This window comes from Podarcis erhardii, assembly GCF_964252035.2.
Source record: "Podarcis erhardii genome assembly, chromosome: 9".
In the NCBI taxonomy this organism is placed as follows: Eukaryota; Metazoa; Chordata; class Lepidosauria; order Squamata; family Lacertidae; genus Podarcis; species Podarcis erhardii.
In genome coordinates this window covers 33,519,131-33,546,483 of record NC_138512.1, presented here as the reverse complement: position 1 = coordinate 33,546,483, position 27,353 = coordinate 33,519,131, and the positions used below count along the sequence as shown (strand labels likewise).

Genomic DNA, 27,353 nt, shown 5'->3' with positions numbered 1-27,353 from the left:
AGGCAACGCCAGCCCACAGGATCTCACCTTGATATGTCATCCTGGCTATTTACTTCCAAACTTTAGCTAACGTTTGGAAGTAAATGACCAGGATTACAATAGCAAAACTCAGGAAGGAAAGGGGTTAAAAAACATTTCAAGGCATCGAACATTTTCGTTTTAGAAAACACACACACAGTGGTTTATTGAATACGTACAGCGTTTACACCTTTGCGTTATTAAATTCAGCTCCACGGACGATTCGTTTTTACTTTTATTTTAATTTTTAACGTTCGGTTCGCTTCCTTAAGGACCGAAGTGCACTTGAACAAAAGAGCTGTCGCAAAATCTCTCCCAGCTCTCTGAGCGACCACAATGGGGAAAAGGACAAACCTGGGAAGCCCCGGACTCGGCCCAAGACGCAGAAATTGTGGGCTCCTGCTTTGAGATCGCCATCAACACGTTGACCCAACGGGGCAAGTATTAAACACATACACTTCACATGACACCCTAATGCCTGCGAGATTTCTTTCTTTCTTTTTGTCCCGTGTGTTCTATACAAATAAAGCAAAAATAACATTCAATGAAGGGGAGAGAGGAGGAAGGAGGGGGGAAAAACAAAACAAAAAACTATGGAGACGCCATTATCCCCCTTACCACGCCGGAGTTTTCTTCTTCATATATTCAAATATGGAAGGCTTTTCTTCCAAGATCCGCGGTTTTTTTGGGTTTTTTTAAAGGCGAGACTAGGGGAGGGAAATTGCACATAAATAAACCAGACGATTCCAAAACAACAACAACAACAAGTCCTCAGCTCGGCAGCGGCTCTCTCGAAGGCGCAGAGAGTCCCCCGGCAAGACGAGGCTTCTTCGGGCGCTCCTTCCCTGCAGTCCTGCGAGCGCCTCATTGCTTGAGCTCCAGAGCCCACACGTGCTGCGGCCAGCCCGTCCTGCCTTTCGTCTTTTTGTCGTTGCTGCTCACTGTACTTTTCAGGATCTCGTTCTGTTCCGGGAGAGGAGACGGAGAAGAGAAACAAAGAGATTATCCCCCTGCGTTTTATCTGGGTTAACCTCCTCCCGCCCGCACCTCTTTGGCAGGAGGGAGGCGTAAAAGGAGCCTCGGTACGTTTGCTGAGAGGCCTCGGAGCAGAGCAGACCAAGCGCTTCTTCTGAAACGGGCTTTCTCGCAAAACGTGGAGGGATCAGATCCACACACTTAACACAACCCAGCTAGGGCTGCGGAGTTGGTGCAATGGAGTACGCTTCCCTGAGCCTTCTGAGCAGCCGCTGTGTGTATAGGATCGCCTGAGGAGCCGGATGCAGCGCAAAAGCGCAACCCTTGGGAAGGAAAGCGGCTCCCACGGCGACCCAACACGCGTATACTCAGTTAAAGGCCCGGGAGTTCTGTGGGGTTTACACCCAAGCGAAGCTTGCACTGAATTGTAGCCTCATCTATAGTATAGTATTTGTTGTGGCTGCTTATTTTTCCAGGCTTAACGGTTTTCTGAATCGGCTTGCTCTCCAAACGCGAGCGAACAGACTGTTAAGTGCTTCTCCAAATATAGGATGAACTTTATTTTAACTATGAAAGACTTTCATATTTGCGGGCGTTGGATACACACTTTAAAGCAAAGCAAAGCAAAGAAAAAAAGTCCTTCGGCTCACTGAACAGCCCAATAGTGTATAAGCTACCCCGAATCTAGGGTTGCTGGACAAATGGCCTGTGAGGTTGTGGGATATGTGTCTAAGTAAACACTGAACCTACAAAATAAAACAGCCCCCCCCCCAAACGACTTTCCATCTACTCATTCATCATTCTTCCCCCCACATCTCAATACTGTCTACACAATAACTCTCTCTCTCCAACTGAATGGAAAAGGAATACTGTAGATTTAAAATTCCCCTATACACACACGTGTTGCATATGTTTACTGGTTATAAATGGCCAAGTCACAAGGAAGGATAAGACCCAGGGGTTCTTCTTGGAGACGACAGTCACCAGAGCCTGCTTGTAGCCTTCCTGTATTTCCAATAAAGTCCCTTCCAAGGCAATGAATGCCCTCACCCGGTATCCCAAATTAAGGAATTAATGTATGAGATGTGCTGTTTAGCCTCGCCCCCCCCCATGTTAACTTAGACTCTGAGCAGACCTGGAAGCACCGACCGATGGTTTTCTTGTGAAATAGACATGCTTAGGATCTGAGAGTACTGATCTACTGAGTATTGTATATGGGCAATATCCGAGTCCCGAAATACTTGGAAATATATTTCCACCACCACCCCTTGGGGGATCGTCTCTTTCGAATATTGTGCACTCAAACCTTTTTTTTTAAATAAATAAATAAATAAATAAATAAATCCAGTTCAGAGTGCTAAATGCAATTATTTGGATATACCACCTATTTCAACGGAAGATGTTTCCTAGCGCTTTAAGATAACACAGCAAATGTATGGAGTCTACTTTGGATTTTTATTTTATTTTATTTAAAAATGCATCCCAAGTGTTATTGTTCAGGATTGTTGGTAACCTTAACCATTCTAATCCGAGTTGAGATTCAGTTTTTAGCTCTTGGTCCCTTAGCAACTGCTGGTTGTTTTTTTTTTTTTTTTAAAAAAAACATCCTTCCCGATTATATTTAAAGAAAAACAGAAAACTTGTGATTGTAACCGGTTTCCTCTTCCCGCTCGCGATTAACTAGGCGTGTTCTATAGGTTAAATTCTTGGAGGAAAGGAAGAGGGCATGATATTTTGAATTATTGGTGGAAGACGGAGCTCGCCCCACAATACATTTGCCTGATAAGTTCAAAGTAAATAGAACCTTCCTGACTTACTGTGTGATCAACGCGTAGCTCAGGAACTCCAGTTAAAGGGTTCAGTATTACTATATGACCTGCAGATTACAGCCTTATGAGGAAGTGGGCTCCAAACACACACAACCCTCCGCTGGACTGCAGCCTGCAACAGCACATCTGAAACCCCACTGATCTTTTTTAATGTTTGTGTGTGTGTGTGTGTGTGTGTCCTACTCCTTCCCCAAAGGGATCTGTCTTTGTCGACGTTTCTTTAAACCGCAGGCTCTATCAGGAGATTTGCTGGCTGGGGCCTCAATCCACAACTCATCAGTTCCAATCCACAACTCACTAATTTAAAGACAATCCCGTTTGCTTTAAGGGAGAGTCCCTTGAAATCAGCGACTTGTCGATTAGGAGAGCGAGCCGGTTAGAGTTTAGTTCAGAAAGTGGAGCCGGGACATTTCCACTCGGATCCGCAACTGAGGGCGAAAGCGAAAGGCTGGCATTGAAACCGACTAGAAATTTGTCCCTAGCATCAAGGGAGTCTCTTGTGACATTTTGGTTACTCTAAGAAAGGCATTGCCCTAACGTGGATTTTGGAATTTGTTTCCAAATGGATACGTTTGAAAATGGTCCCTTCGGTTTTCACGGCGACTTTACTTTCGAAGGGAGTCTGCGTTTAGGGTCAAGCGTTTAGGGATGGCCTCTGAAACAGCTTCAGTCCAAAGCCTACCAGTTTAACCGGTTTGCGGAGCTTTTGCCTATGCTGCAGAAATTAAAATCACTCAAGAGGCTGGTTCAGGTGAAACGAATGGGGTTTACGGGCATCTCCCACCCCCAATAAAGGCCGGGGTCCTTAAATTTAGAGCGTCAGAACAATGTTCCAGCGAAGTCAGTGGGAAACACCCCATTCCGTATGTTTTGAAGGGCCAAGAAGGATTACTTTGGGATAGCGAAGAGCAATCTCTCTAAACCAGTTTGTGTCTCCCCTCGCCCCGCGATGTTGCTGAACTACAAAGCCTTGGCCCTGCTGGCTGAGGCTGCCGGGAGCTATAGCCCCCCATTCCTGCCCTAAGGCCTCTCAAGTCGGAGAAGGAAAGTGATGGAGTGGCTCCCGCTTGCGCGTTCCCTTCCTGGAATCTTCCACGGATTTACGGATTCACAGCCTTTCTATCAAATAAAGAACGTGTGTGCAAGAGGGAGCCTGTAAACGAGTCGGGTCCCACCTACTGTGATCCCATCTGGAAGAGGATAGGGAAGTATTTCACGTGTCCAACACGTTGGTTTCCCACAGCCCAGAGAGCAACCTTCGCAGGCTGCGATCTTCCGTGGGTATGAATGGACTTGGAGCTCAAGCTAACGCTTTAGCAGAGGCTGCCCTCAGAATATTTCCTTGGAAATTAAATCCCATGGAAAGCAAGGACACGGGACGCTCCTTTCCCCCACAATAAGGTGGAGGCAAACCTTGCACAAGTTAACGGGATTTCCCCAAAAGCAATTAACTGCGTTCTTAGGTACACCCTACTGGTTTCAGTGGAGCGTTGCTCCCCTTCGAGAAGCTTAGATCTCCCTTTCCATTCCATTCTCTCGGGACGTAGCCTTGATCCTACGTGTTTGCACTTCACTGGGCTATGCTTTTCAGGGGCTCCACGAAGTCCTCTTTGGACACGCTTTCCCTAAAGTACAGGGGCGGGAAACCTGTGGTCCTCCACGGCTTGATGGGCTACACCTCTTATTCCCAACACCCTTGACCATTGGCCATGGGGCCGAGGAAAACTGCATTCCGACAGTCGCTGGAGCAGCAGCAGGAGGCCGCCTCCCTCTTCTTGACTGCTAAGGAAGCAGACTTGGAAAGCAGCTACTTCTGGGGGAAAGAAGGCCCGGCTCCCAACTCAGGAGAAGAGCGTCCTTCTTGGGACTGGGCTTGGGAGTGTGTGTGGTTGTGCTCCAGCGCTCCCTCCCCACTCCTTCCCTCCCTCCCTCCGGGGCCGTACTGACCAGCTCCTTCTTCCTCTTGTCCTCCTTGACGTCGGTCTTCTTGATCTCGGCCTTGAAGGCCTCGGCCTCACCGTTGGCGTCGTCCTTCGCCAGGAGGTCCATGAGGTAGGCGATGTAGCTGGTGGCCAGGCGCAGCGTCTTGATTTTGGACAGCTTGGTGTCGGCGGGCACGTTGGGGATGCACTCGCGCAGCTCGGCGAAGGCGCTGTTGATGCTCTGAGTCCTGCGCCTCTCCTTGCGGTTGGCCGTGCCGCGCCGCTTGACCGGCCGCGGGCCGCCCCCTAAACCCGGCGGCCCGCCGCCGCTGCCCGGGGGGGCCACGCCGCCCACGTAGTGCGCGGGGGGCTCCAGGCCCGGCGCGCCGTTGGCGTACTCGGGGCTGTAGGAGAGCGCCATGCCGTAGTCGGGAGGAGACATCTCCGAAGGGTGGCTGCTGATCAGCCAGCCGTGGAAGTAGGGGTTCTCCTCGTGGCCGCAGCGGCTGGCGGCGGCGGCTGCGGCGGCGGCTGCGGCTGCGGCGGCGAAGGGGTAGCCCTCATGGTGGACCACGGGGTGGTGCGGGAAGCCCCCTACCAGACTCATCGCCGGGGCCCCGGGAGCCCCGCGCCCCCGATCCGGTCCCTGGATCTGCGCTGCCGAGAAGAGCGTCTTAACAGAGGCTGGTGGCCATCGGAGGAGAGCTGCAGAGCCCCCCGAGCCCCCTGGAGGCAGCAGGATCAGGGCCTCCCTCGGCACTCATGCGGCCCGGGAGGTTGGGGCTGAAGGGGCGAAGGAAGACGAGAAAGGGGAGCAGGGTCCCCCCTGAAAAGAGGTACCCCTTCCGTCTCCAAGAGGTGAGGTGGGTTTCCCTCGCTGTCTTTTTTCCTGTGGCGTCTTCTTAGAGGGATTTTAAAGATATATATGAACACAACTTGGGGGGGGGGGATGTTTACTTACACCTGCATTTTCCTCCGACAGCCTCCCCTTGGCTGGAATGTCCCCCCCAGCTTGCCCAGTGGGTCCAGTTCCTTCTCCTCCCTGGACGGGAAGCGACTCCTGCGGTTAAATCTGACCGGCTCCCATCCACTTTGCTGGCTGCTTCGCAGCTGCCCCACCAAAGAAATCCGCAGCTCTTCCTCACCCCGAAGGAGAAGCTAAGGAAGAGGACGAGAATGAAGAAGATGGTGGTGCTGGCGACGATGGAGGGGGAAAAAATCAAGGCTCAAAAAAGGCTTCCCGGTCTCGGAGCTGCGCAGGGCACTGGTCGAATTTCCCAGCCGATCTCCATGTACAGCTACATGTTTAGGGCAGCTCGGGTTAATATATGTCGTCAGAGGCTCTCCGGGCCAATCCGGGCAGCCGGGAGGCGGGGCCTCCCTCTGCGGGCCATAAAACTTTTTTTGATCTTCGCGCTGCTAATTGTTCGGCTTCTCTTTTAGGATTGGCTGCGGTTCCTATCCATAATATAATTAAAACAAACGAGGCAAAGGGTCCCCCCCTCCAAGCATCAACAGAGGTTAACGCGAGGGTTTAACAACGTTTCGCTGTAAGTATGCGGGCGTGCATGCATTTATTTGGGTTGATGATATGGAGAGCCAGATGGAGGAACAGATAGACAGGCTGATAGATGTAAGGACTAAAATAGCTGATTATCTCAATTAAGGTGTTCTATGGTTCTAAGGTTTGGGATATACTCTGCATGCAATATAATTATGTTATTATAATTATAATGCACCCGTATGTGAGTATATTTTCTATCACTGTATGCTTGTTTATGATCTGGCAAAAGGGACTGTGTTACTCACAGAGTAGTGACAGCAGTAGCGGAGAGGTGATGGATTATGAAGTTACAAATGTTTGTTGGGACTTTTTTCAGGATATTTTTTTTTAGGGTAGTGTGGGACAATCAGAATATTTCCCCCTAATGAATGCCACAATATGCTATCACTTGGAAGTACCCCCCCGCAAAAAAATCAATGAGATCCATTTCTACATACAATGTAATCGGAATCGGTGTAACAAGGAAAAATTCCCTGACAGTGCAAAATGCAATTGCAGTGGACCTTGTTAATGAGTTTCCTCCCGCAATTCTCTTTACAGCAGACTTCTAGTTTGCTTAGGACTTATCCGGAGTTGTCAATCGCACTATGTACGTGGCAAAAATTAAACAATCAAAAACTAGATCGAATCAGTTGCAAAGCGGGGGAATTTGTTTCCTGTCTGTACAAAACAGTCCGTTGCCCAAAAGGCCAAGCACGGGGGTCGGGTGCAAGAGAGATATTTAGGAATAAATTACTTTTCAAAAGAAAGCAATGTGAACCCGAATCAATTTATTTCAGCAGTTTGGGCGTTCACACAATCCCTGCCTGAACTCAGCTTCCCCTTCACTTAGCCAGCCCAACTGGGTAAGTAACCAAATCTTTTTAACAGCACGTCGTGACCTTATTTTCTCCTTTCACCAAAATTTAAAGATCTGCCTGTCTTTCTCTTGTTTCACCAATAATCATAATACTGAATATATCTATCTATATCGAAATGCCTAGGCAAACTTAAAGTAAAAGGGGTTTCACTTATGAGCCGGGAGTTGTTAAAAGAGATGTTTAATAGGCAGGCCCGGCACAACGCCAGCAGATATAGGGATAGATTTTTGTGCTTGGGAGATGTCGAACACATTGTAACAGGAAAAAGGATCCCCAACTGCATTTCAGAGAAACTGGTAGCTCGGAGAAAGGAATCTGAGTACATTCCCTGTCTCCTTCCTCCAAGAAGACTCAATGGCTGGGCAAAAGAATCTTTCCAGTCTTGGCAAGAGAACTGGTAGGATTTGGAGCAGATTAGGACGCGGTTCCAAAATCGGAGTTCAACGAATCACCGATCCAGGAGAATCCTTGGAAGGAAATACGATTTCTTTATTTGTGGTCGCTTCCATGGGCTCAAATCCGAGCACATCGGCTTAACTGTTTGCACATCGCAGGCTTTTGCAAGGCCCACAGAGGGGGAAAATGTTCTTGGTTTCCTGATATTTTGAGAGAAGGAAGGGCAGATTAAACATGGAGATGCGGATCCATTCCAAGGTCGCTTCTCTTGTCTTCCAGTTTATTGGTTACAGTCTAATCTGAGTGGCAAAAGTGAAGGGAAAATGTTAAGGCTGCGGTCCCGTGCGCCCTTACTTGAATTATCCTCATTACAACCCTGCGGCGTTTACTCCCGAGTAAGCATGCTAGGACCGTGGCGAAAGGCTTATAGGTTCTCCCTGCCATGCATCCTCACAGGGACAGCGGTACTGAACCTAATTCAGCTGGTGCATTGCAATGCATAGCACACCTAAGACCGGAGCGTGCCCTTGGCTTTAGTACGAATGGAAATTGAATGAAAGGGCGTGGTTGCTGTTTTGCAGCTTTGCTGTTTGCTTAGGGTAAAAAAAAAGCAAATAAGTCTTATACTCTTATCCTGTTGTATTCAAATGGGGGTGCAATCTGGTGTACAATTGGATTATGACTAGGATTGTGAACTTTTAACACCAGAGTGTCAGGAACGGTCTGCCGCCGGCGATGATCCTAACACCAGCGAGATCCTACATAATTTTAAAACCGTTCCTCTCGTTTGCTCCGAACAGAATACTATGCGTCTGAAATAAACCTAAGTGCACGGTATATCCCGGTGGCGTGGGTGTGTATGTGTAGCTCAGTGCGGGAGTGGAGAGCTGAATTAAATATGCAGAGTAAATAGCGGTAGTATAATGGAAACAAACAGAAATATAAGCCACATGAATGTTATAATGGGACGTGCAGATCTGTTTTCAGTATATTGCGGCGTGTTCCTGTCTCAATCCAGGGCGCTCTCGTGGTTGGCTATTATTCTTGCGAAACCGTGATGTACAACGCAGGGAAGAACACCGAATGCAATCCTAACCATTCAGTCATACGAGAATTGGGCCATGGCTTTTGGTGGGACTTGGGTCGCGCCCACTTACAGTGTAGTATGGCTGTCAGTAGAGCAGCGAGGATGCGAAAATCCGAGTCCTCACCCGGACCACGGTTGCATCCAAGCGTTTGGCCCGATTCCGCTTTTCAGGTCCAGGCATATGTTGGTGGCAATCCTATGCCCACAGTTATTCTGGGAGCAAGGCCCTTTGAATTCAGTGTGACTCGCTCCCGAGCAGACATGCAAGGCATTGAACTGTAAGACGATTAACACCCAGATCTCCAAGCAAAGTGATCCCGCATTTGGCCTCAGTTGATTTTCTTTGCAAGGAATATGCTTCGTTATGTGTTCTGACGCAGCAGTCCTGTGCACACGTACTGGGAAATAAGATCCCTTGAACATAAGCAGCGGGACTCATTTCCTCCTAGAACAAAATCCTTTTAGATTAGGATCTGAGTTGTTTGGACCACAATCCAGTTTTGAGTTTGCGGGTCCGGCTGTTCACCAAAGTTTAGCAAGAGTTCATTGCTCCAGAAAAAGCTGTGAGGGGATCTGAATAATAGTTGGATGCGTTGTGGTTGGATGCATGCTTGTGCGCGTGTGTGTTAATTAATCAATCCAGAAATGTGGGCTTTGCAGAGGCTGAATGGACCTATTTGTTTGCAGACAATTTCGAGTGCAAATAAACGGCGTGCCATCTCTCAGGCGTGCGCCCAACGCAAGCCTGAAAAACTTAAGAGCGGCTGTGGTGAACCGCTGCAGCTGGTTCCCTAATATCTCCAGGGATAAAAAGCTTTGGCAAGCAAGCGGCAGAGCGAAATGCGACCAGAGCCACCTGAGATACTATCAGAAGAGCAGCCCGCAAACCGTTTAAGGAATGCCATTTGGGGTGGGAGGGAGCGGCTTCCCTTATCTAGACGCCCAAACCGCGGCCTTTAAAGCGCCACTTCTTGATTTGCAAAGCGCGCCAATAGGACGCAGCGTCCTGCGGTTCTCAGAAGTTGTGGCTTCATTTATTTACCCCAAACCGCCAGGCCGACGCAGCCTGCGCAGGATCACTTATTTTCTTTTCCCATAGTCTGCTTTGAAATCTTCTCCACACACCGGCATGCACACTCTCCGTGCCTCAAACAGATACACACCCTAGGAATAATACTAATAAAAATTGTATGCGCTTTCTTTTCCACTCAAATCCTAAAGGTGTGACTTCGTAGAAATGCGCACTGAACTCCACTACAATGCAGCATTGATTTCTTTTTCTTCGAGAGGTTTATGATAATTTCCAAATATTGGTGCTGCTTATAAACTGTAAAACAGACAGGAGCTCACGTTCGGTGATAGTAGTATATATTATTAGCTCAGACTGAAAATCTGCACACTTATAGGTTGCTTAAGTAAATGATGGTTTGCAGGAGAGCGGTTGTGGGATTCAGTCGAATTAGAGCAGGATTCTAAACGCTTTATTGCGGATTAGACGTGTTTAGGAGAATGGATCACAACCGGTTTCAGTTCCAATATTTCTGCTTCCTGGGATGCAGGATAAATAAATAAACGGAGACACAGATGGAGGATGTTCAGAGTTATGGATTGCGAAGCAGGAAGGGGAGAAAAGGAAAGGTGGACGAGCAAAGGAATAAAGGGAAGAGAAAATTATAAACTAGGAGGATGGCTACGAGGAAATGCGCGGATGCTGATCCGGAGGATAAAGAGGAGAGAAGGAAAAGAAGTAGAAGAAAGAAATGAGGTCGCTCTCTTTGCCGGATTCTAGTCCCAGCAATACATTCATAACTGCTTCTTTGTTGCCTTTCAAGGGAGCTTCGTTGTCCTTCTGGCCTGAGCCTTCTCAAACTGGTGTGGAAAAGTAAAAGCAGCCTGGGCGGAACTGGAGCACCGTGGAGTGGATATTCTGCAAATCCGAGGGAGGGCGCAGTTCAGCAAAGTGTGTCACTGAATCGCAGGTCAAGGTATGTCCCGGAGAGGGTCCTGGACTACGGCTGCCGGGAGGGCTCCGCCTCGTGGACGCGGACAAGAGTCCTCCGTGCGCAAGGCGCTGGACAGGTGACATAGGCGGGACCGGCTAGATGGCTGCGTTGGGACCCTTTCGGTCCACGTGCTTTCAAGCCACACATTTATTTATTGGGAGCCAAATTATTTCCCTTGCCTTCTAACTTTCGTTTCCCCTTTTGCTTTTAAAAATGAACCCAAAGAGGGGATAATATGTGCTTATATTATGCGAGTCTGTAGCAGAGGGGGGGGGGCGAGAGGTGCACTCTTTTGCAGGCATTTGTTTTCGCTTGCAAAACTCATACCAAAGGAGCCTCAAAGACTAACTGAAGGGAATCGAAAACAAAACGCTTTTTGTGTTATAAGAGTTAGTTTTTATTCGTCCCCCTCCCAACTTATTAACAATGAAGGAGCCGGCACACGGCTTTTAAATTGCCACTTAAAAATGAGTTCTAAAGTCACGAAGCCAAGCGAATGGAAGAAAACAGCAATATAATGTAAGCTGTTCAGTTGTAGTTTTGATGGGTAATACAAGAGCGCTCTCCCCCTAAGATAAACAAAAACAAAAACCCTCTGCACGCACGGCGATTTGATTCATATTGACTCGGAAGCAAATTCTGAGATTTACTTCTGTGCCAGTTTTTGTTCCCGCGTATTGGCTCCTCCGCCTCTATAGCCGCTCCCAAATACAATCAAACAACAACAGGATGAATGGGACTTGCTCCAAAATATAAGCTGCAGTCACTGACTTGTACTACTAAACAGCTACTAAACAGCTGTGAAAACAGCAGATACACCAGGCGACAGGAAGGTCCCCAATAAGAACTGCAACCTCTCCAAACCAGGCATCGTGTGGCCCTCGTTCTATCAACGCACGTGATGCCGTCCTGGTCTTTCTTTCTTGCTTGCTTGCTTGCACGCACCCAATCTTCCCAGCGGGAACAACCCAGCGAACGACCGCCTGCATTTATAACCCGAATAAGGCGCGGATGCTAAACAGTTTTCTTTAGAAGACAGTCGCTACTTTCTCTCCCGCCTCCCTCTTCTTCGTTCCTACCCAAATTGGGATTCTAAACCGTAGTGACTTTTCGCATCCCAATCAAAACCTGTGTTTAGGATCCGGCTGCCCTGTGCTCTTTACAGCCTAACCCCGAACAGGTTGGTTCACCTGGAAGTAAATCTCAGTGAAATGAAATCAAGTCCTGGGTGTATTAATCTCCTTTGAAACCAGTTGCTCCTCCTTACATTAGCTGGTGGTCTTGCGAGCGTGTTCTGCCAAAGTTTCAACTCAGCGTTAGCTCAGCCATAGTAAGGCCAAGGAGTAGTAAATATTTGCAAGGTGGCACCTGAGGTCGTGCGCCCTTCCTCTTTCATTCCCCTCACACCAGCTGTCATCACATGATGTGTTGTTTGTTTGTTTGCATGTTTTCAAGCCCGCCCTTGTATTGCAATAGCAATTCTTTCTCGTCCCTTTTCCTGGGAACTGCACCCCACGATTTTCAATGGAGGCAAATCATTGCCTTTACCTCCTTCATCAGAATTCGCCACGTTCATGGAGAGGCAGGCAGGCAGGCAGGCAGACAGACAGACAGACAGACAGACAGAGAATCCTTATAGGGAAAGATCATAATGCTGACATATTTCTTATAGCTGCATATTTATATCCCGCTCTTCTCTCAGATGCGCTCCATTCGTGTCACGCCCAGCTTCTTTGGATTCCCTTCCACTGCAGACGGACTTCGAGTCATTCGGGGGTCGGGGCAGCGAGAATGGCAACGGAACAGTCTACTTCCCAGCTCGACCAGAGGGGCTGGATGGATTTAAAGGCCGTCCTGTGACTCCAGCGGGTTTGTGGTTTGCATCTCCTCCTATTAAACCGATTAGAGGCAAGCCAGGAGAAACGGTTGGCTTAAAACGCCACAGAAACAAGTTTCACTGAAGTCATGAGGAAACACTGGCAAGCAAGCTTGATTGTGTTTTAGGGGGGTCAGGCTACAGCTTGACAGGTTTATTCGCAGAGGCTTGTATCATCTTTCCGCCAAACCTTCTTTTTCTTCAGATTATTAATTTATGCAGAAATCCGGGAGTCTTGAAGGCCAGCTGACATCTGGCGGGCTGCATCTCCCCCTCCTCTTCCCTCCCGCCCCCCCCAGCAGTTCCAGTTACACAAATCGACCAGGGGAGTAGAAAATACTTTTTTGTGGGTGGGTGGTATCAATAAAGTGTCAGGACTGGCTTGTTCGACGCGCCATCGAGGCACTGGAGCGCTCCTAGGTTCTTAAGCCATTTCCCAATGTTATTATTCGACAAGCTAGAGAACTATTTGAATGTATGAAGGAGTGCCCAAGCTCGCCGCAGATTTAAGGTGCGAGGGACCCAACTCCGATCTCAAGTCCTGTTTGAAATGCACTATCGTACTTAAATCATATGGGCAGAAATTTCTGCCCTGCTGAAGAATCTCTAAGAGAAGTTTTGCTAGGGTGACTTTCGCTTTTCTCTCTCTCTCTTCCTGCCCCCCTATATACAACAAATATGGACACTATATTTAAACAGTTGTTATTTGCATGGTTTCTTTCTCATCTCTACTGTAATGTCGTCGGGCCCCCCCCCCGCACATTTTATAATTTGTCTTGGGCATATTTAAAGGTAAAAATAAAAATAAACATCTCTCTGTGATCTTCGTTCCATGTTATTTTCTTTTTGCGTGTAAGAGTCTACAGACCCATGGCACAAAGTCTCTAGAATTAAGCAGAGTAAATTACATGCGATTTTGTTGCTATTCCGTGTCATCTTTTTCTTTCAATAATCAAAATTTAGCTGAAGGTGACAGCTTGGAAGTAAGGCTGTCAACATTGACAATGTTTACTTGGAAGAAACTGCCTGAGCTTCATCATTTGGCGGGGGTGATTCATGGACTTCTTCCTATAGTTGCGTACAACCAATGTTAGTCCTACTTAGAGTTGGCCCATTGGAATAAATGTGCCTAAGTTAGTCACATCCGTTCATTTCAATGGGTCATCTCTGAGTAGGAGTAAGGTTGGACACAGCCTAATGGATCTTGCAACATGATGCGGAGATCCTAAGCACGTAACCTCTTCTGAACAGAGTGGGACTTACTTCTGAGTAAACATGCAAAGGATTGCACAGTAGGACTGCTCACTCAATAGGATCAATATAAGATTATTGTTCTAGCCAAAGGCCACGACAAACTCACAGCAACAGTAACAATAAAACAATGCAGATCATGCAGCCATAATATGTGCCAACATCTATGAGGTCCAGAGACTCAAACAAAATCCAGTTTGATTTCAAATTAAATCTCAGAATCACTACAATTTAGGGATTTTATCTATCCCCCTATCCCGGATTTTTAAATTCTATTTTGTTTTTTGCAGCCACTGCATAGAGGGCCACTCTGGGTGTTATTAAGCTAATATTGTTACTCAAAAGAAACCGGACCATTTCTGCCACGGTGTACCTGTTTGCTTGTGTGAACGAAGGTTTCAGAGTGCTCACTCAAAATAAAAAGGGGGCTGGCTGGTATCTCCATTTCACATTCCCTAAGGATTATTCTGGCATTACAGTGAACATATGTATTATGTACAAACGACCCTGGAATCTTTTGATGAAGGGGTGACTAAGAAATATTTCAAATAAATGAATGAGTGAATTCTGCCCCAACTGCAAAACGGGGGTTGTATCACTCACTGATGACAATATGTGGATCATGTCTAAGGTTGCAATACAAGCGTTTGTGTGAAATTTGTGCAGCTCAAGCCATTGTGACTGCAGGCACACAGATTGTACACTATATGAAATGTGTGAAGACCCTTGTATTCATACATGCCTTTGTTGATGTTTTTACTGCTAATCATCTTAGGATGTTTTATGAGAAGGAAGTTAGAAATATTATTTATTTCATTATTATTTATCTTCGATAATTAAAGACTTCAGCCTTAATTAATTGGGAATTACTTCCAAGTAAAAGTATATAGGATGAGTGAGTCTCGATGACTTCCATTGGGAGAAAACCACTTTACAGATTCCTAGAACTTTAACGTGGGCTGGTGGGTCAACCTGCATTTTACCTCTGAGCAATGAACGCCCATTGCTTCCAAGTGCGTTTGCTTCCACGCATGTTGCTTAGTAGGTTTTCTTTCGACCCCAGATCAACCAGTGGTATAAAATTAAGTCTAACCCAAGCTCTCTTTGGAAGCTGCAGATGAAGCGGTGGAGGAATAACCATTCAACACCAAAGGCCCTGAGTCTATGGGAGCAGAAGGAAGAGGAACAAATTAAGACTCAAACTCTAAATATATTCACCAAGAAGTATATTCCAGAAAGCCAAGTGGAAATACTTCAGAGTAAGCATGCTTAAGGGCGGCCTGCAAGGTTGCTATTCTAAGGATAATTGGTGCCACACTGAGAAAGAGGAGGATGCCTACGAATGCCCAGCTCTCGGATCCATAGCTTCTACAAGATTCCGGGGAAAACTCATTCCCACCTAAGTCCAGGGCAAATGAGCACCATTCTTATGGGGCCATCCTTCTGCAGGCAGTCTGAGCCCAACCCTTTGGGTAAAGTCAACGAGCTGAAGTGCTTGCAGGGTCAGACTAGGGCCGAGGGACACAACCCAGGTCGAATTCTCACTCAGCTCACCGGGCATGGGTGTAGCCAGGATTTTTCTTAGGGGGGCAGACCTTTTGTTGAGGGGGGCGCAGAACCTCAGTTTGCTATGTATTTTTATTGATTTTTATTGCCCTTCCCTGCCCCCCCTTGGCCCATGTCACTGGGTGATTATGGACCAGTCACACTCATAACCTAACCTACCTCACAAGGAGTATAAAAATGGTGGCTTGGGAAAATCAACTAGCTCCTCTGAGATCTTTAGTAGAAAGGCGGGATCTAAATGTAATAAATAAATTTATCTAGAGGAGTGGATGACTCTCCCACTGCATGGTCTAACAATTTCTGTGGGAGAAATATTAAGTATCTGAAACAAACTGCCTAATCCATCTGTATAATGATCCAAATTTTATTTAATGCTAGAATTTTTTTTTTTGGGGGGGGGGTTATTGGGTTGTTTTTATTTTGAGGTTTTATATTTTGATTTTTTCTGTGAACCGCCCCGAGACCTCCGGGTATAGGGAGGTATTATAAAAAGAAAGAAAGAAAGAAAGAAAGAAAGAAAGAAAGAAAGAAAGAAAGAAATGGGGCAGGCCGACCGATCACTTTTTTGTTTTTGAGATATGGATATGTAGTCCCCCACTTGATTGACTGAAAACTTTTTTTAAACCTTGCTCTTCAGCAAAAACAAAACAACAGCCACTCCAGAACTAAAGAAATAAACTTGCAGACCAATAAACACAAGACATATTCTCATATTGGGAGGAGCGGGGAGGCAGGAGAAAATAAGTACTATATCTAGGGACCATTTTTTAGTGACAAGTTCTTCTGATGACCAGCTGGGATGGAAACCGATCAAGAGGAGGAGGAGGAGGAGGAAGCGAGAATTGCTGGTCCTTCAGCTGCACCAGAGGAGTGGTCCCTGGGCCCCTGCGCCCCTCCTCTTCACCCGCTGCTACAGCCTGATGGAACTGCGTGACAGCGGATGGAAGGCGGAGCCTTGCTTCTCAGCCGTGCGGACGACGGCCTTGCTCCCCTTCTCTCCATCCTCAGAGCCCTGCAATTGTTAACAAATTGAGCGCGCGTTACCTCATCTCCCCTGCCAGGGTTCCTGTGCCTTTAAGGGGCGCGCTGTAGACAAGTTCTGCCTGCCATGTAACTGAGTGATGGCAAGAAAAAAAGTGACAACCCTAGCTGCAGATTTTGAAGTTGACCTCTAGGTAGATCAATATTATGTGCGTAATGGTAATAGCTAAGAAAAGTAAAACATGGAGAGTCGCCGGAGTCAGACGCCGACCATCTTTTGGAAATACTACAAAACTGTCTTGGGGTGATGGGGGCTCCGATTACAGTGGCGGTTAAACTCTTGGGGAGGATTGGCAATCCTACATTTGTTCTGCACCACAATATTTCCTTGCTTTTGGCAAGTTTGTATTCCTACACGACTTGATACTTCATAAGAGACCCCATGACACATCTCACGACTAGTGGCTAACTGGGTGCCATTTGACGTTTGCTTTCAGACCTCGTTTTTGGATGAGCGCGGTCTCCTTTGGGTTCACACTAGCCTTCTAGAACAGGGGCGACTAAACTATGAATCCGAACCTCGGGGCACGTGAATACATTTTTACGCAAGTAGCGCCCGCTTCTACCTGCGCGATCCCATGGTGCTCAAACCGACGTGTGTTTTTTAGGCTGAGCACGTTGCACTGGCGAAAGTTGCGTGAGGTTCTGCGCTTCCACACTCAGAGAGAGAGAGAGAGAGAGAGAGAGAGAGAGAGAGAGAGAGGGAGAGGGAGAGGGAGAGAGAGAGGTAGGTGTCGGCGTGCCTATATTTGCGTATCCAACCCCTCCCTCATTCGCCCCCCTTCCCTTCTCTCTCTCTCTCTCTCTCTCTCTCTCTCTCTCTCTCCCTCTCTCCGTATCTAAATGTAATTGATCTGGCTGAGTGAGGCCGTTTTGGTAATTTGGATACACCGAGTCTCCAGATAATGACATATAATCAGACTTCGGGTCACTTGGTCATTCTCTCATGACAAACCCCTCCTGCTCTCTCTGATCTCCTTTCAAACTAAATTTCACACAAACAAATAAAGCAAGACAGGGCAAATTCTTTTTTTTTTATAAAAAAAACAAAATAAGAAAGCGGACACACCAGGGAATGGCAGGCTGGGGCGGGGGGGGGGGAGGGAGTTGGGAAGAGGAAGAAATATTAGAAAAAAGTCTGTTAATAAAGAGTAGTAAACACACTCGGAAAAAGGGAAGAGGTGGGGGAATATACCAGGGGGTATGTATATGTGTGTGTGTGGAAAAGGACATACTATCATGAAGAGAGTCACTGTGTACAAAAGGCGAAAGAGGAGAGCAATGGTCTGGCTCATGTTAAAAATGACATAAATTAAAATAAAAAATAATTACAAACAGAAAAATGCCACAACGTAAACACAGAGAGGCTTACTGGAAAAGCGGCGGGGCGCGCTGGGAGTCCTCCCTCCTTCCCTAGCCTGCCTGCGTGCGCTTTCTCCTTTGCAAAGCGCCAGCAGCAGGCGACCCCCTCCCTCCTCCCTCCCCCTCAGTTGGAAACCCGGGAGGCTGCGGACCGAGCTGAAGTCTTGCCGGGTGTAGGTTTGTAGAGGGGTTGAATACTGCTAGTGGCGAAGAGGGAAATCCGGAAACTAATCCCTGCTCCCAAAAGGAAAAAAGTTGGACAGGTAGAGAGAAGGGAAACAACAACAACAACAACAACAACAACAACAACAACAACAACAACAACAACAACAACAACACTTCCTAGAGGGTCGTTCGGCCTAAACTCAGTAAAATCAGAAAGAAGAATTGGCCTTTCAAGCTGTGTCGGTGGGTGAACTGTGGCTCGCCAGATCTTGTTAGACTGCAACTCCCATCATTCCTGACCATCGGCCATGCTTGACTGTGGGGCTGATGGGAGCTGGAGTCCAGCAACATCCGGCAGGCCACAGTTTAGCAATCCTGCCTTAGCAGTCCATCCCCCTCTGCATGTACACACCCACACCCACCCACTCAAACCCACTCAGAAGTTAACCCCATTAAGTTCAATGGGACTGACTCCCTGGAAAGGGGTTGCTTTTTTTCTTTTTCTTTCATGATCTTATTGTCTAAATTATGCCAATAAAGGCTAGCTGGCTGGCTGGCTGAATGAATGAATGAATGCACGGTTTCCAGCCTTACCAGCTTATGATGGCATGAAGTACTGTAGGCAAGAGACTACATCGTCAGATTGGACCTTGAAGATACCAGTGGATGGACAGGCGGACATACAGAAGTGGAGAAGGACTGTATTGCAATGATAGAGTAATAAAAATAAAAATAAAAATAAAAATAAAAATCAATGAAGGCACACTGGCATCAGAAAGAGCCTCCAGCCACGAGTAAACAATTGCCACATGATTTCTTAGCTGCATAGAACAGAATAACCTTTTTGAAGCGTCATGAACGAATGTCCCAATGAACGGCCTTCTTGAATCGTGCTTCATATTTTCATTGTCAAAAAATATAGTTCAGCTGGTGTATTTTGACCATCCTTTGCGGTTTTAGCTTTCCATTTCTGCTTGTTGGGGAATATCTTTCTGGGATCGAGCCGGCTGGAAGCGTTTAGGCAAAACAGGCAGGACTACTCCCAGGAGATATTCTGAACATACGAGGGGGGAAAGGAAGTCCCATTATTCATAAGTCCTACTTAGGATCGGGATGTTAAATTTCGCTAGAGGAGAGAAGTGAATCAGTGAAATGGCAATAATTCTACGCCCAACAATAATGGCAAAGTACTGGTGACATCCAAGTAAGTCATATTCAGAGCAGACCCACTGGAATCCATATTCTAACGTTGGTGATCACCCACACATAACAAGAGAGAGACATTTAGATAATTTACTCAGTTCTGAAGGTCCAGCCATAAACAAACTTTATTTGTGAGAAAGTTCAAGCGGATGGAATCTCTACTCTACTGTGAAATCCTGACAAAGCTGCATTGACTGAAACAGATTAGGATAGTTCCCAAATAAAGTAGTCTATACTATCTACCAACCAACCTACCAACCCCTGTCTCTATCTAGTTACTCCAGAAATAGTAACTGTTTGCTCTCAATAAAAAAAAATCCGCGTGTCAGGGTAGGAAAAAAGCGAGCAGTAGATAAAAGGCAAGGAAAAGTTTGGAGGAGTCTTTTCTAAATGCAGGCATTGATACATGCTTTAAATAGTTGCTTTCAACTGTTTTAATTGATCATATAATTGTTTTATTATTTTTGTAAACCGCTTTAGTTATTTATAAAACAATCAAGCGGTATGTAAATTTTAATAAAGATAAATGAATGCAGCTGTTTACTCCTCTGTTTTCATTTTGAACCTGATATGCATGTTTCTATGTATGTATCTAGAGAGAATATCCACTAGAGATAGTAACTCTTCGCGCGAACCAAGTGTGTAAAATCAAACGATAACTTTCGCAAATGAACTACAGTATGGTCGAAATTTATATCTATATGGCCGAGATTTGTGTCTTCAGATACACACAAGAGTTTTTGCTATTCCCTTCCCAGAAAGGCTTATACTATTTAATCCCTTTATTCTTTTCTGAACAATTTCAGGAAAGTCAGACTCAGCAGAGTAAGCCTCCTTCCTTAGATCCCGACGTCTTGAAGGCTTACTCAGTGGGAATTCTGCATTAAAACCATTGGGAGAGGAAGACAAATTCATTACGAACTCTCCCTCCCCCAAAAAACAGCAGAAGCAAAAGGTGCGTGGGCAAAGGATGGCGTGGGAGTGTTTGGGGGTCAGTAAGCCACGTAAAGATGACGGTCCTGAAGGCAGTTTAAGGAACAATCCTGATATCAGTAATCTTGAACTTGTATCTGCACCGAAACCAACAGGATGGATCAAGGTTTGAAGACGTTTTCTCCTGCTCCGGAGGGCAGGACCCAAACCAATGGCTTCAAGTTGCAAGAGAAGAGATGCTGACTACACACCAAGGTGAACTTTCTGACGGCAAGAGCTGTTGGACAATGGGACGGACTTCATCGGAAGGTGGTGGACTCTTCTTGGAGGCTTTTAAGCAGAGGTTGGGTGGCCATCTGTCACGGAAGCTTAAGATACCTGAATGGCATGGGGTTGGACTAGATGACCCTGGGGTCCCTTCCAACTCTACCATTCTATGATTCTATGATTACCAGATGCTTGGGGTTAAGCGCTGGCTACGCCATCGGAGAGGGAAACGCACTCCACGTTCATCTTACTTTATTCAAACAACCACAACAATGAGTTTTGTGGCATCTCAACAAGTAACAGGTTTCTTACGTCATAATTCCCCCCCCCCCCTGCATAGCATATGCTTCAACAGTTATTCTCAGTTGACAGGGACGTAAAATGGGCATATGAAAGAGACAATATAAACAATGGGGCCAAACCGCCATAAAACGCCGAAAGTACAGCCTGTGGTATTTCTATGAAAAGGGTCACCTAAGTAAACTGACTGCAGAATTAAGCTTTACGATTGAGGCAGACTGTATTTTTTGTGTGTGTTTCACGGCCATTTGACTCCACCGCTGATTACAATCGTATGTATTAATTTCCCATACCCATATTTATTCCATGACTTTCCCATATTTATATGTCAGGAGGATATCACCTGATGCATCTGATGGAGTGGGCTCTGTCTAGTTCGAGGTCTGCTACACTAAATCTGTCAATCTTTAAGATGCCACAAGCCTTGCTGCTTTTCTTGCATAAGACTAACGCGGCTGCTCTTACTGTTCACATATTGAACATGCTGGATCCTAATACTTTCCATACAAATCCGAAGGGTGGTTCAGTTTGAAGCCCCGTTTTTTTTTTTTTTACTCGGCGCAATTATTCCAAGAAATACGACGAAGATCTCCCAGCGTGCGTAATCTCGCTGAGAAGCGCCTATGGGGCTGGTGATTCCGAGGACATTCTTGCTCAAGCCCCGCCCACCGTGTCCTCTGAGCCAGGCCCGGGCTCTTCGGCGCCCTCGTGTTATCTAGGCGCGCATGGAATGAAGAGCAGGCCTGTACTTTCGAGGACCTGTTAATCCCTCCAGAAACTTCTCAGAAAGCTGACCTCGCTGGGTGGAGTAGCAGGTTCTGTGGACCGGGAAAAAGTGGGCATGCTCATCATTTATAGGCATTTTTCACAAATGACACTCACCTGCAAGCCTTTGAGTTTTTTTAATTGGGCTGTGGAGCTGGTTAACCTATTCCACGTAGTACTATATAAATGCATGCACTCCGGTGTGCACATGTGATATCATGGCTGGCACATGTATAAATGGGCAACACAACTAAACGACTAAACAACAAACAACTTGTATAGATTCTCACATTTGGTGCTAAGACCAGTGCAAAACCACTTTTAATTTCCCCTCCATTCTCGCCAATATTGCAATGCAAATTGAAGCAAGAACCTTGCTAGCCTTCTGTGTAAAACTGTCCTTCACTTTCATGTATATTCTATCCATTGCAATACCATGTATATTAAATCCATTTTATTTGTATTAATTATGCAGAAAATGGGGGAAAACTGATTTAGGTATTCATCGTGAAATCAGTCATATGTTTGAAATGCAAAACTCAGCCTTAAGCTTTCTTTGTCACAATGAACTAAAGCAGGGTCTTAAGAATTTGAGGTTGTAATCCGAAACAGATTTACTAGACCACAGCGCCACCCGTGCTGTCCCCATTGTGGGGATTTGAACCTTCTGATCAGCAAGCCCAAGAGGCTCAGTGGTTTAGACCACAGTGCCACCTGCATCCCTACCAGGGGGTAAAGTGCACTGAATACTGTACAGTCATACCTTGGGTTACAGCTGCTTCAAGTTGCGTTTTTTCGGGTTACACACCCACCGAAACCCAGAAGTATCAGAATGGGTTACTTCCGGGTTTCGGCAGTCATGCATGTGCAGAAGTGCTAAATCGCGCTTTGCACATGCACAGAAGTGCCGAGTCGCAACCTGCATGTGCGCAGATGTGCTGCTGAGGGTTGCGAATGTACATCCCGCACGGATCACGTTCGCAACCCGAGCGTCCACTGTACTTGTTTAGGGTTGTACTGCAAGACAAGGGTTGCAACACTATGCCCACTTGCCTATTGAACTCAATCTATTAAAAACTAATGGTGTTTAATTGGTAGCTGTTTTCATCATACAGATGATTGCATTGGCAAGACCTTCTTTTGGTAGTATACTTTGAACACATCACTGCTTTCTGTTACTTTTGTATATTTATTCAATGTTCTTTATAACACAGTTCCTGTATGGAGATACTGAGCTCTATAGAAGTATATCTGAGTCCTGACTGGTTTCAGCAGGATTACTTCTATGTACATTTATAAAGAACTGGAAGCTTTAATTCAGGTAAATCCTAGGATTGCTTGCTCCTCCACACTCCATTTTAACTGCTTATGTTATGAAACCAAGCAGCAGTGTGAGATGCTCTGGGTTTGAACTGAGATGCCAAAGAGAAAGCAATCTTTGTCAATGAGAAAAAGAAGGCAGAACAGAAGCAAGAAAATGGAGATTCAACGACAGTGAGAGAAAAATAAAGATAAATGAGTGTGTTGATGAAGGAGAGAAAGGAGAAAATAAGATAGCTGTCATTTGTCAGAGGAGATATTGGTGGTGTCTTTGCAATAAAGCTGGGGAAGCTGGGGAAAAGGAAAGAAAGAGTATAGGAAACTGATACCGTTGAAAATAAAGATGGAAAGGAAGAGTGATGGAAAAAAAGGGAGAGGCACCTATTTCTGAGATGAGATGCTCTGTGTGCAAATGTGAAGCACATTTTCCTGTTCAAAGAATTCTGGGCACTGTAGTTTATCTGTCACAGAGTTAGCATTCCCAGCAACTCTTAACAAACTACAGTGCCCAGAATTCTTTGAGAGGTAGAATGTGCCTCAAATGTGCCTTAAAGGTATAGTGTGCACAAAACCGACAAACAGGATGGATTTTAACTCCTAGGGGCTGAGTTCCCATCAGCGCCCCTCAATAATATATTTGAGGGGGCTGCCTCCCTAAATTGATAGGCATTGCCATTCAAATGGTGTGTGTGCGCCGTGTCTTGTGAACAATTATGTGGGGTGGGGCTTACCTGCCCCCCCATATTTTATTCAAATTGGCAGTGACACCATTGGGATGGATTAAAAAGAGATTAAATAGCAGATACGGTAACTTCTTTTTCTTCTTGGTAGATTGTGTATTCCAAACCACATTAGTGATAGTTAACGGGAAAAAATCCAACTGGTTTGCATCCCCACCCCCCCATGTGAATCAATTCTGGTTCAGAGAGTTCTCTTGCATTTGGGGTAGAAGATAATAAATGGCATCAGCTGGATGTGAAGCACCTATCACAAAGCCCACCCCCAATAATAGTAAAACTGAGCTGTGAGCATGTCTAGGCGTTGCTGTGATTAAACACTTTCGGATATTTCCCCATATTATGTATATCACTCCTTTAACTTAGTGTGTGAAAACCTTTCTTCCAGGAAAGGGTTAAGTCTCCTTCCCCACCCCCTTGCACTACTCCATTATTTCTGACCCCCCTGCACACCATTGCTTTCCTCTAGAGGTCTCATTAGGGAAGCCCTAACTGCTATTTTCAACATTTCCTCAATCAAGTGCCAGTTAAATATAGCTACACAAACAAATGGGCGGCAAAGAAAAAGCGAGAATCTTGTCACTGGCAGGACCAATCTAATATTTCACCTCTTGTTTCCTTTGTAATTACTGCTTGCCTGGTGGCTACCTTGCCCTCCTGGCTATAGTTGCACATGGCAATCAATGCTGAGCACACTCTTTTCAAGGGTTCTAGAGGCAGACTTTCCTGAGTAAGGCCCATTGTACATAGTGGGAATTACTTTTGAGTAAACATGCATAGGATTGTGCAGTGAGTAAATATTCCATGCAAACATATGTACATAACCTAGGTGTAAGAGTCTCTCATCCCCAACCTCATCTTAATTTCTAAAATGAAATAGATTATGCAGGGCAGAGGTATCCAAGTTAATGTCAAGTTCCAAGAAAGACACTACTTATAGATTAAACTACAAGAAAAAAGATTCCACCTAAACATTAGGAAGAACTTCCTGACAGTAAGAGCTGTTCGACAGTGGAATTTGCTGCCAAGGTGTGTGGTGGAGTCTCCTTCTTTGGAGGTCTTTAAGCAGAGGCTTGACAACCATATGTCAGTAGTGCTCTGATGGTGTTTCCTGCTTGGCAGGGGGTTGGACTCGATGGCCCTTGTGGTCTCTTCCAACTCTATGATTCTATGACACTTGAGATGCCATCTTGCTTGAAATCCTTATCTGGAATGCCTAAGGGATGGTTGTTGTCACACCCTGGCTGTCAAAAACACATTTTGCACTTTCTCAAAGACACTGTTTTGGACAGTTTTGGTCCACATCTGGGTTCAAGAACTTTCTCTCTCTTTTTCTTTGCACAGTGTGTATGCACAAAAGGGTACACCTGAGACATGCTTGCAAAAAGCATGCACTGATTCAGCGCGCAGGCCATTTTGCTGATCAAGAAGCTGAGCAGTGTTGCATTATGTGAAGTAATTTAGCTAGAAAAGAGTTGAGCTGCGATGTAAAGTGTTTTGTCCTGATCTTCCAGGTTCAGCTCTTGGGGTTGCTTGTGAAGCCAACCTTTGTGAACCTCATCAGAACAAAGGAGAAATGCAGGGATCAGATTTCAAAGTGAAGAAAGGGAAAGGGGGTCAGCCCTAAAATTGAACACCTCCCATTCAGCAGGGCAGAGGTATCCAAGTTAATGTCAAGTTCCAAGAAAGACACTACTTATAGATTGTGCGTATACCATAGCCATTACCACGAGCTTCCTCTCCTCTTGCCTCTTCTGTTGAGCACTTCCGGTCAGGTTCATGTCCAGATAACCTGCATCCAAAGCATCCTTTGACTCATCTGTTCTTCTGCTTCTAGGCTTTGTCCATCGCACTGGCTATGCCCTGCTGTGTACCTTTCATCTGCCAGGGAGCTACACTCACCATTTTTAATTAGATCCTCGTGTCGGTAAGAGTATGGACAGAAATAACGTGAGTGGAAACATGTGGAGAGCATTTGGAGAATCTAAAAAAGTTCCCTGGCATTTTTAGGACATGCTCTTTCCAGGAATGGGTGTAGGCAGTGAAAGTGTGGGTCCAGATGCATACATTGCAGAAGACTAATGGATAGGGGGATAGACTAAGATTTTGGAGTGGTCCCCTCCCCTTAAGAAGGTGATAATGTATTCAGCAGATACAAGTTTGCAGCTCAACTGATGCTCAATAAAGCCAGATACAAGTCCACAAAAAGAGAAAACAGTATCACTGCAGCCTCAAAGCTATTTACTAATATTGTTATCCTACTAACGTCTGTGCTTTCTCTGCAGCAAGAAGGTTTTGGACAGAAGGAATATAAAAAATAACTATTCAAAAAGGAAATATATATGTATATCAGACTCATTCTATTAAATGGCCTGGTTCCAGAGTTGAGTGCAAACAACACATACACAGCTTTCCCTTGTAATTCTTTTTTTTTTTGGGGGGGGGGGGAACCAGAATGTTTATTGCAGAGCTGGACTCTAAAACAAATTGAAAATACATATTCAGTTTAATTTCTCTTCATTGACCAACTCTTCATTGACCAAGTATGGTTGAGAGGGAGGGTAAGGCAATTTTGCAAATGACAGTAAGCCCAATTGATGTCAATGGGACATTCTTCTGAATAGAAATGTGAAGCAGGGCTTTGTTGTCCAACTGAGAAACAGCCTGATCCCAAAGTCCCTGAGACCAGAGTACATCGATGCAATACATTTGGTGCTGTGGTACATAATGGCTAAAATTCAATAATCTGTTTTAACTGAGATCTTCATCAGGCTCAAAATGGCCTGATTCACAATTGCAGTATTTGCTGTCCAAGCAGTTTTGAACAATATTGTTTAGACCCTTGGAACTGCCCTGAGATCCCTGGATATAGGTGGTGGCATCATCATCCAGTAGGGCTGACTCTCATAAGAACCTGTACTACATGGTAGCCAACTGAAAAGTCTGTGCAAATTTGGATTGCTGCAATGCTGCTGATGGCAAGCTTCACAGTTGTGATTAGCGCCATGCACAATAGAAACTTTTGTGCAAATGGGCAGTCACTCCACTCTAAACCCATGAAGCTGCAGTGGTACATCTCAGCTGAATTCTGTTGTGAGGACTAGTTAAATATGGCAATAGGCATGGAGCCTATATGTTCACACACCCCTCGTAAAATGTAACAGACATGAATGGCTATCCCCAAGCAATAAAATGAAAACCTCCTATAGCCATTTGGTATTGGATATTCATTTCTGCAAACATACCTTATTTCGGCAATGTAAGTGTATTTTTAGATCCAAAGAAGGAGATAACATCCACAATTAAGATCAGTGTTTTACAAAGCAAGGTTAAACTCGAAACAGCCACTGGGTTTCTTTCAAACAGTAGCAAGGGGAATGATGCAGCCCTCTAATGGTTTAGTTGTCCAAACAACAACTGGAATTGGATAAATGCTTTCAGCTGGGATCACTTTCCTAATACCTTTGTAGGTAATGGGATTCCCAGAGAGGGCTGCTGTGTGAACATCAGACAATATGCATTGGGCAGGAAGTTCCTCTTCTAGATCAGACAATATTAAAACAACATTTATTACAATATAAGATTTACGTTTTGTAAATCACTTATTTGCTGGGGCATTTATATGACAATAGTAGTGTAGAAGAACTGTGGTGGATTTTTAAAATACATATTTCCTGATGTATTGCCTTGTTCAAATATTAATAAAAAGATCTAAAATGCTAGCAGCTACCAGCAGCCAAACCATGCATTTCATTTGTAGCATGAAATTGTAGCCTCAGTTGCACAATTACTTCAACTGTATAGACTCCATGTGTCTATGCCAGTGAATGGAAAAATGTGAGTCTTTGGTCCACCACTCTGAAATTAACAGCCATTCAGCTCTATGATAGTGATAAAGCTGGAACTAACCACA

The 27,353-nt window shown here is 45.5% G+C and overlaps 1 protein-coding gene and 1 long non-coding RNA gene across 5 annotated transcripts; one reads left to right on the top strand and one right to left on the bottom strand.

Annotated features, from left to right (window-relative positions):
* Positions 1-151: 151 nt before the first annotated feature.
* HAND2 (heart and neural crest derivatives expressed 2) lies at positions 152-6,024 on the bottom strand. 2 transcript variants are annotated; one of them, XR_014159893.1, is made up of 3 exons: positions 4,770-6,024; positions 637-981; positions 152-533 (listed from the first exon to the last, which is right to left on the bottom strand). XR_014159893.1 is itself a non-coding variant. In XM_081875496.1 (2 exons), the coding sequence occupies exons 1-2, from the start codon at positions 5,349-5,351 to the stop codon at positions 883-885; spliced, it is 681 nt and encodes a 226-aa protein (XP_081731622.1). In that variant the 5' UTR covers positions 5,352-6,024; the 3' UTR covers positions 152-882. The 2 variants fall into 2 exon arrangements, 1 of the variants encoding a protein (XP_081731622.1); XM_081875496.1 differs by having other exon boundaries at positions 152-981.
* A 152-nt stretch (positions 6,025-6,176) lies between these two features.
* Positions 6,177-13,352, top strand: LOC309349479. Of its 3 annotated transcripts, none has more exons than XR_014159939.1 (4): positions 6,177-6,294; positions 7,091-7,153; positions 10,484-10,636; positions 12,357-13,352. It is a non-coding gene; the product is annotated as an uncharacterized lncRNA (long non-coding RNA). The 3 variants fall into 3 exon arrangements; XR_014159940.1 differs by having other exon boundaries at positions 6,179-6,294; positions 7,088-7,153; XR_014159941.1 differs by lacking the exon at positions 6,177-6,294 and adding an exon at positions 6,310-6,377 and having other exon boundaries at positions 7,088-7,153.
* The last annotated feature ends 14,001 nt before the right edge of the window (positions 13,353-27,353 follow it).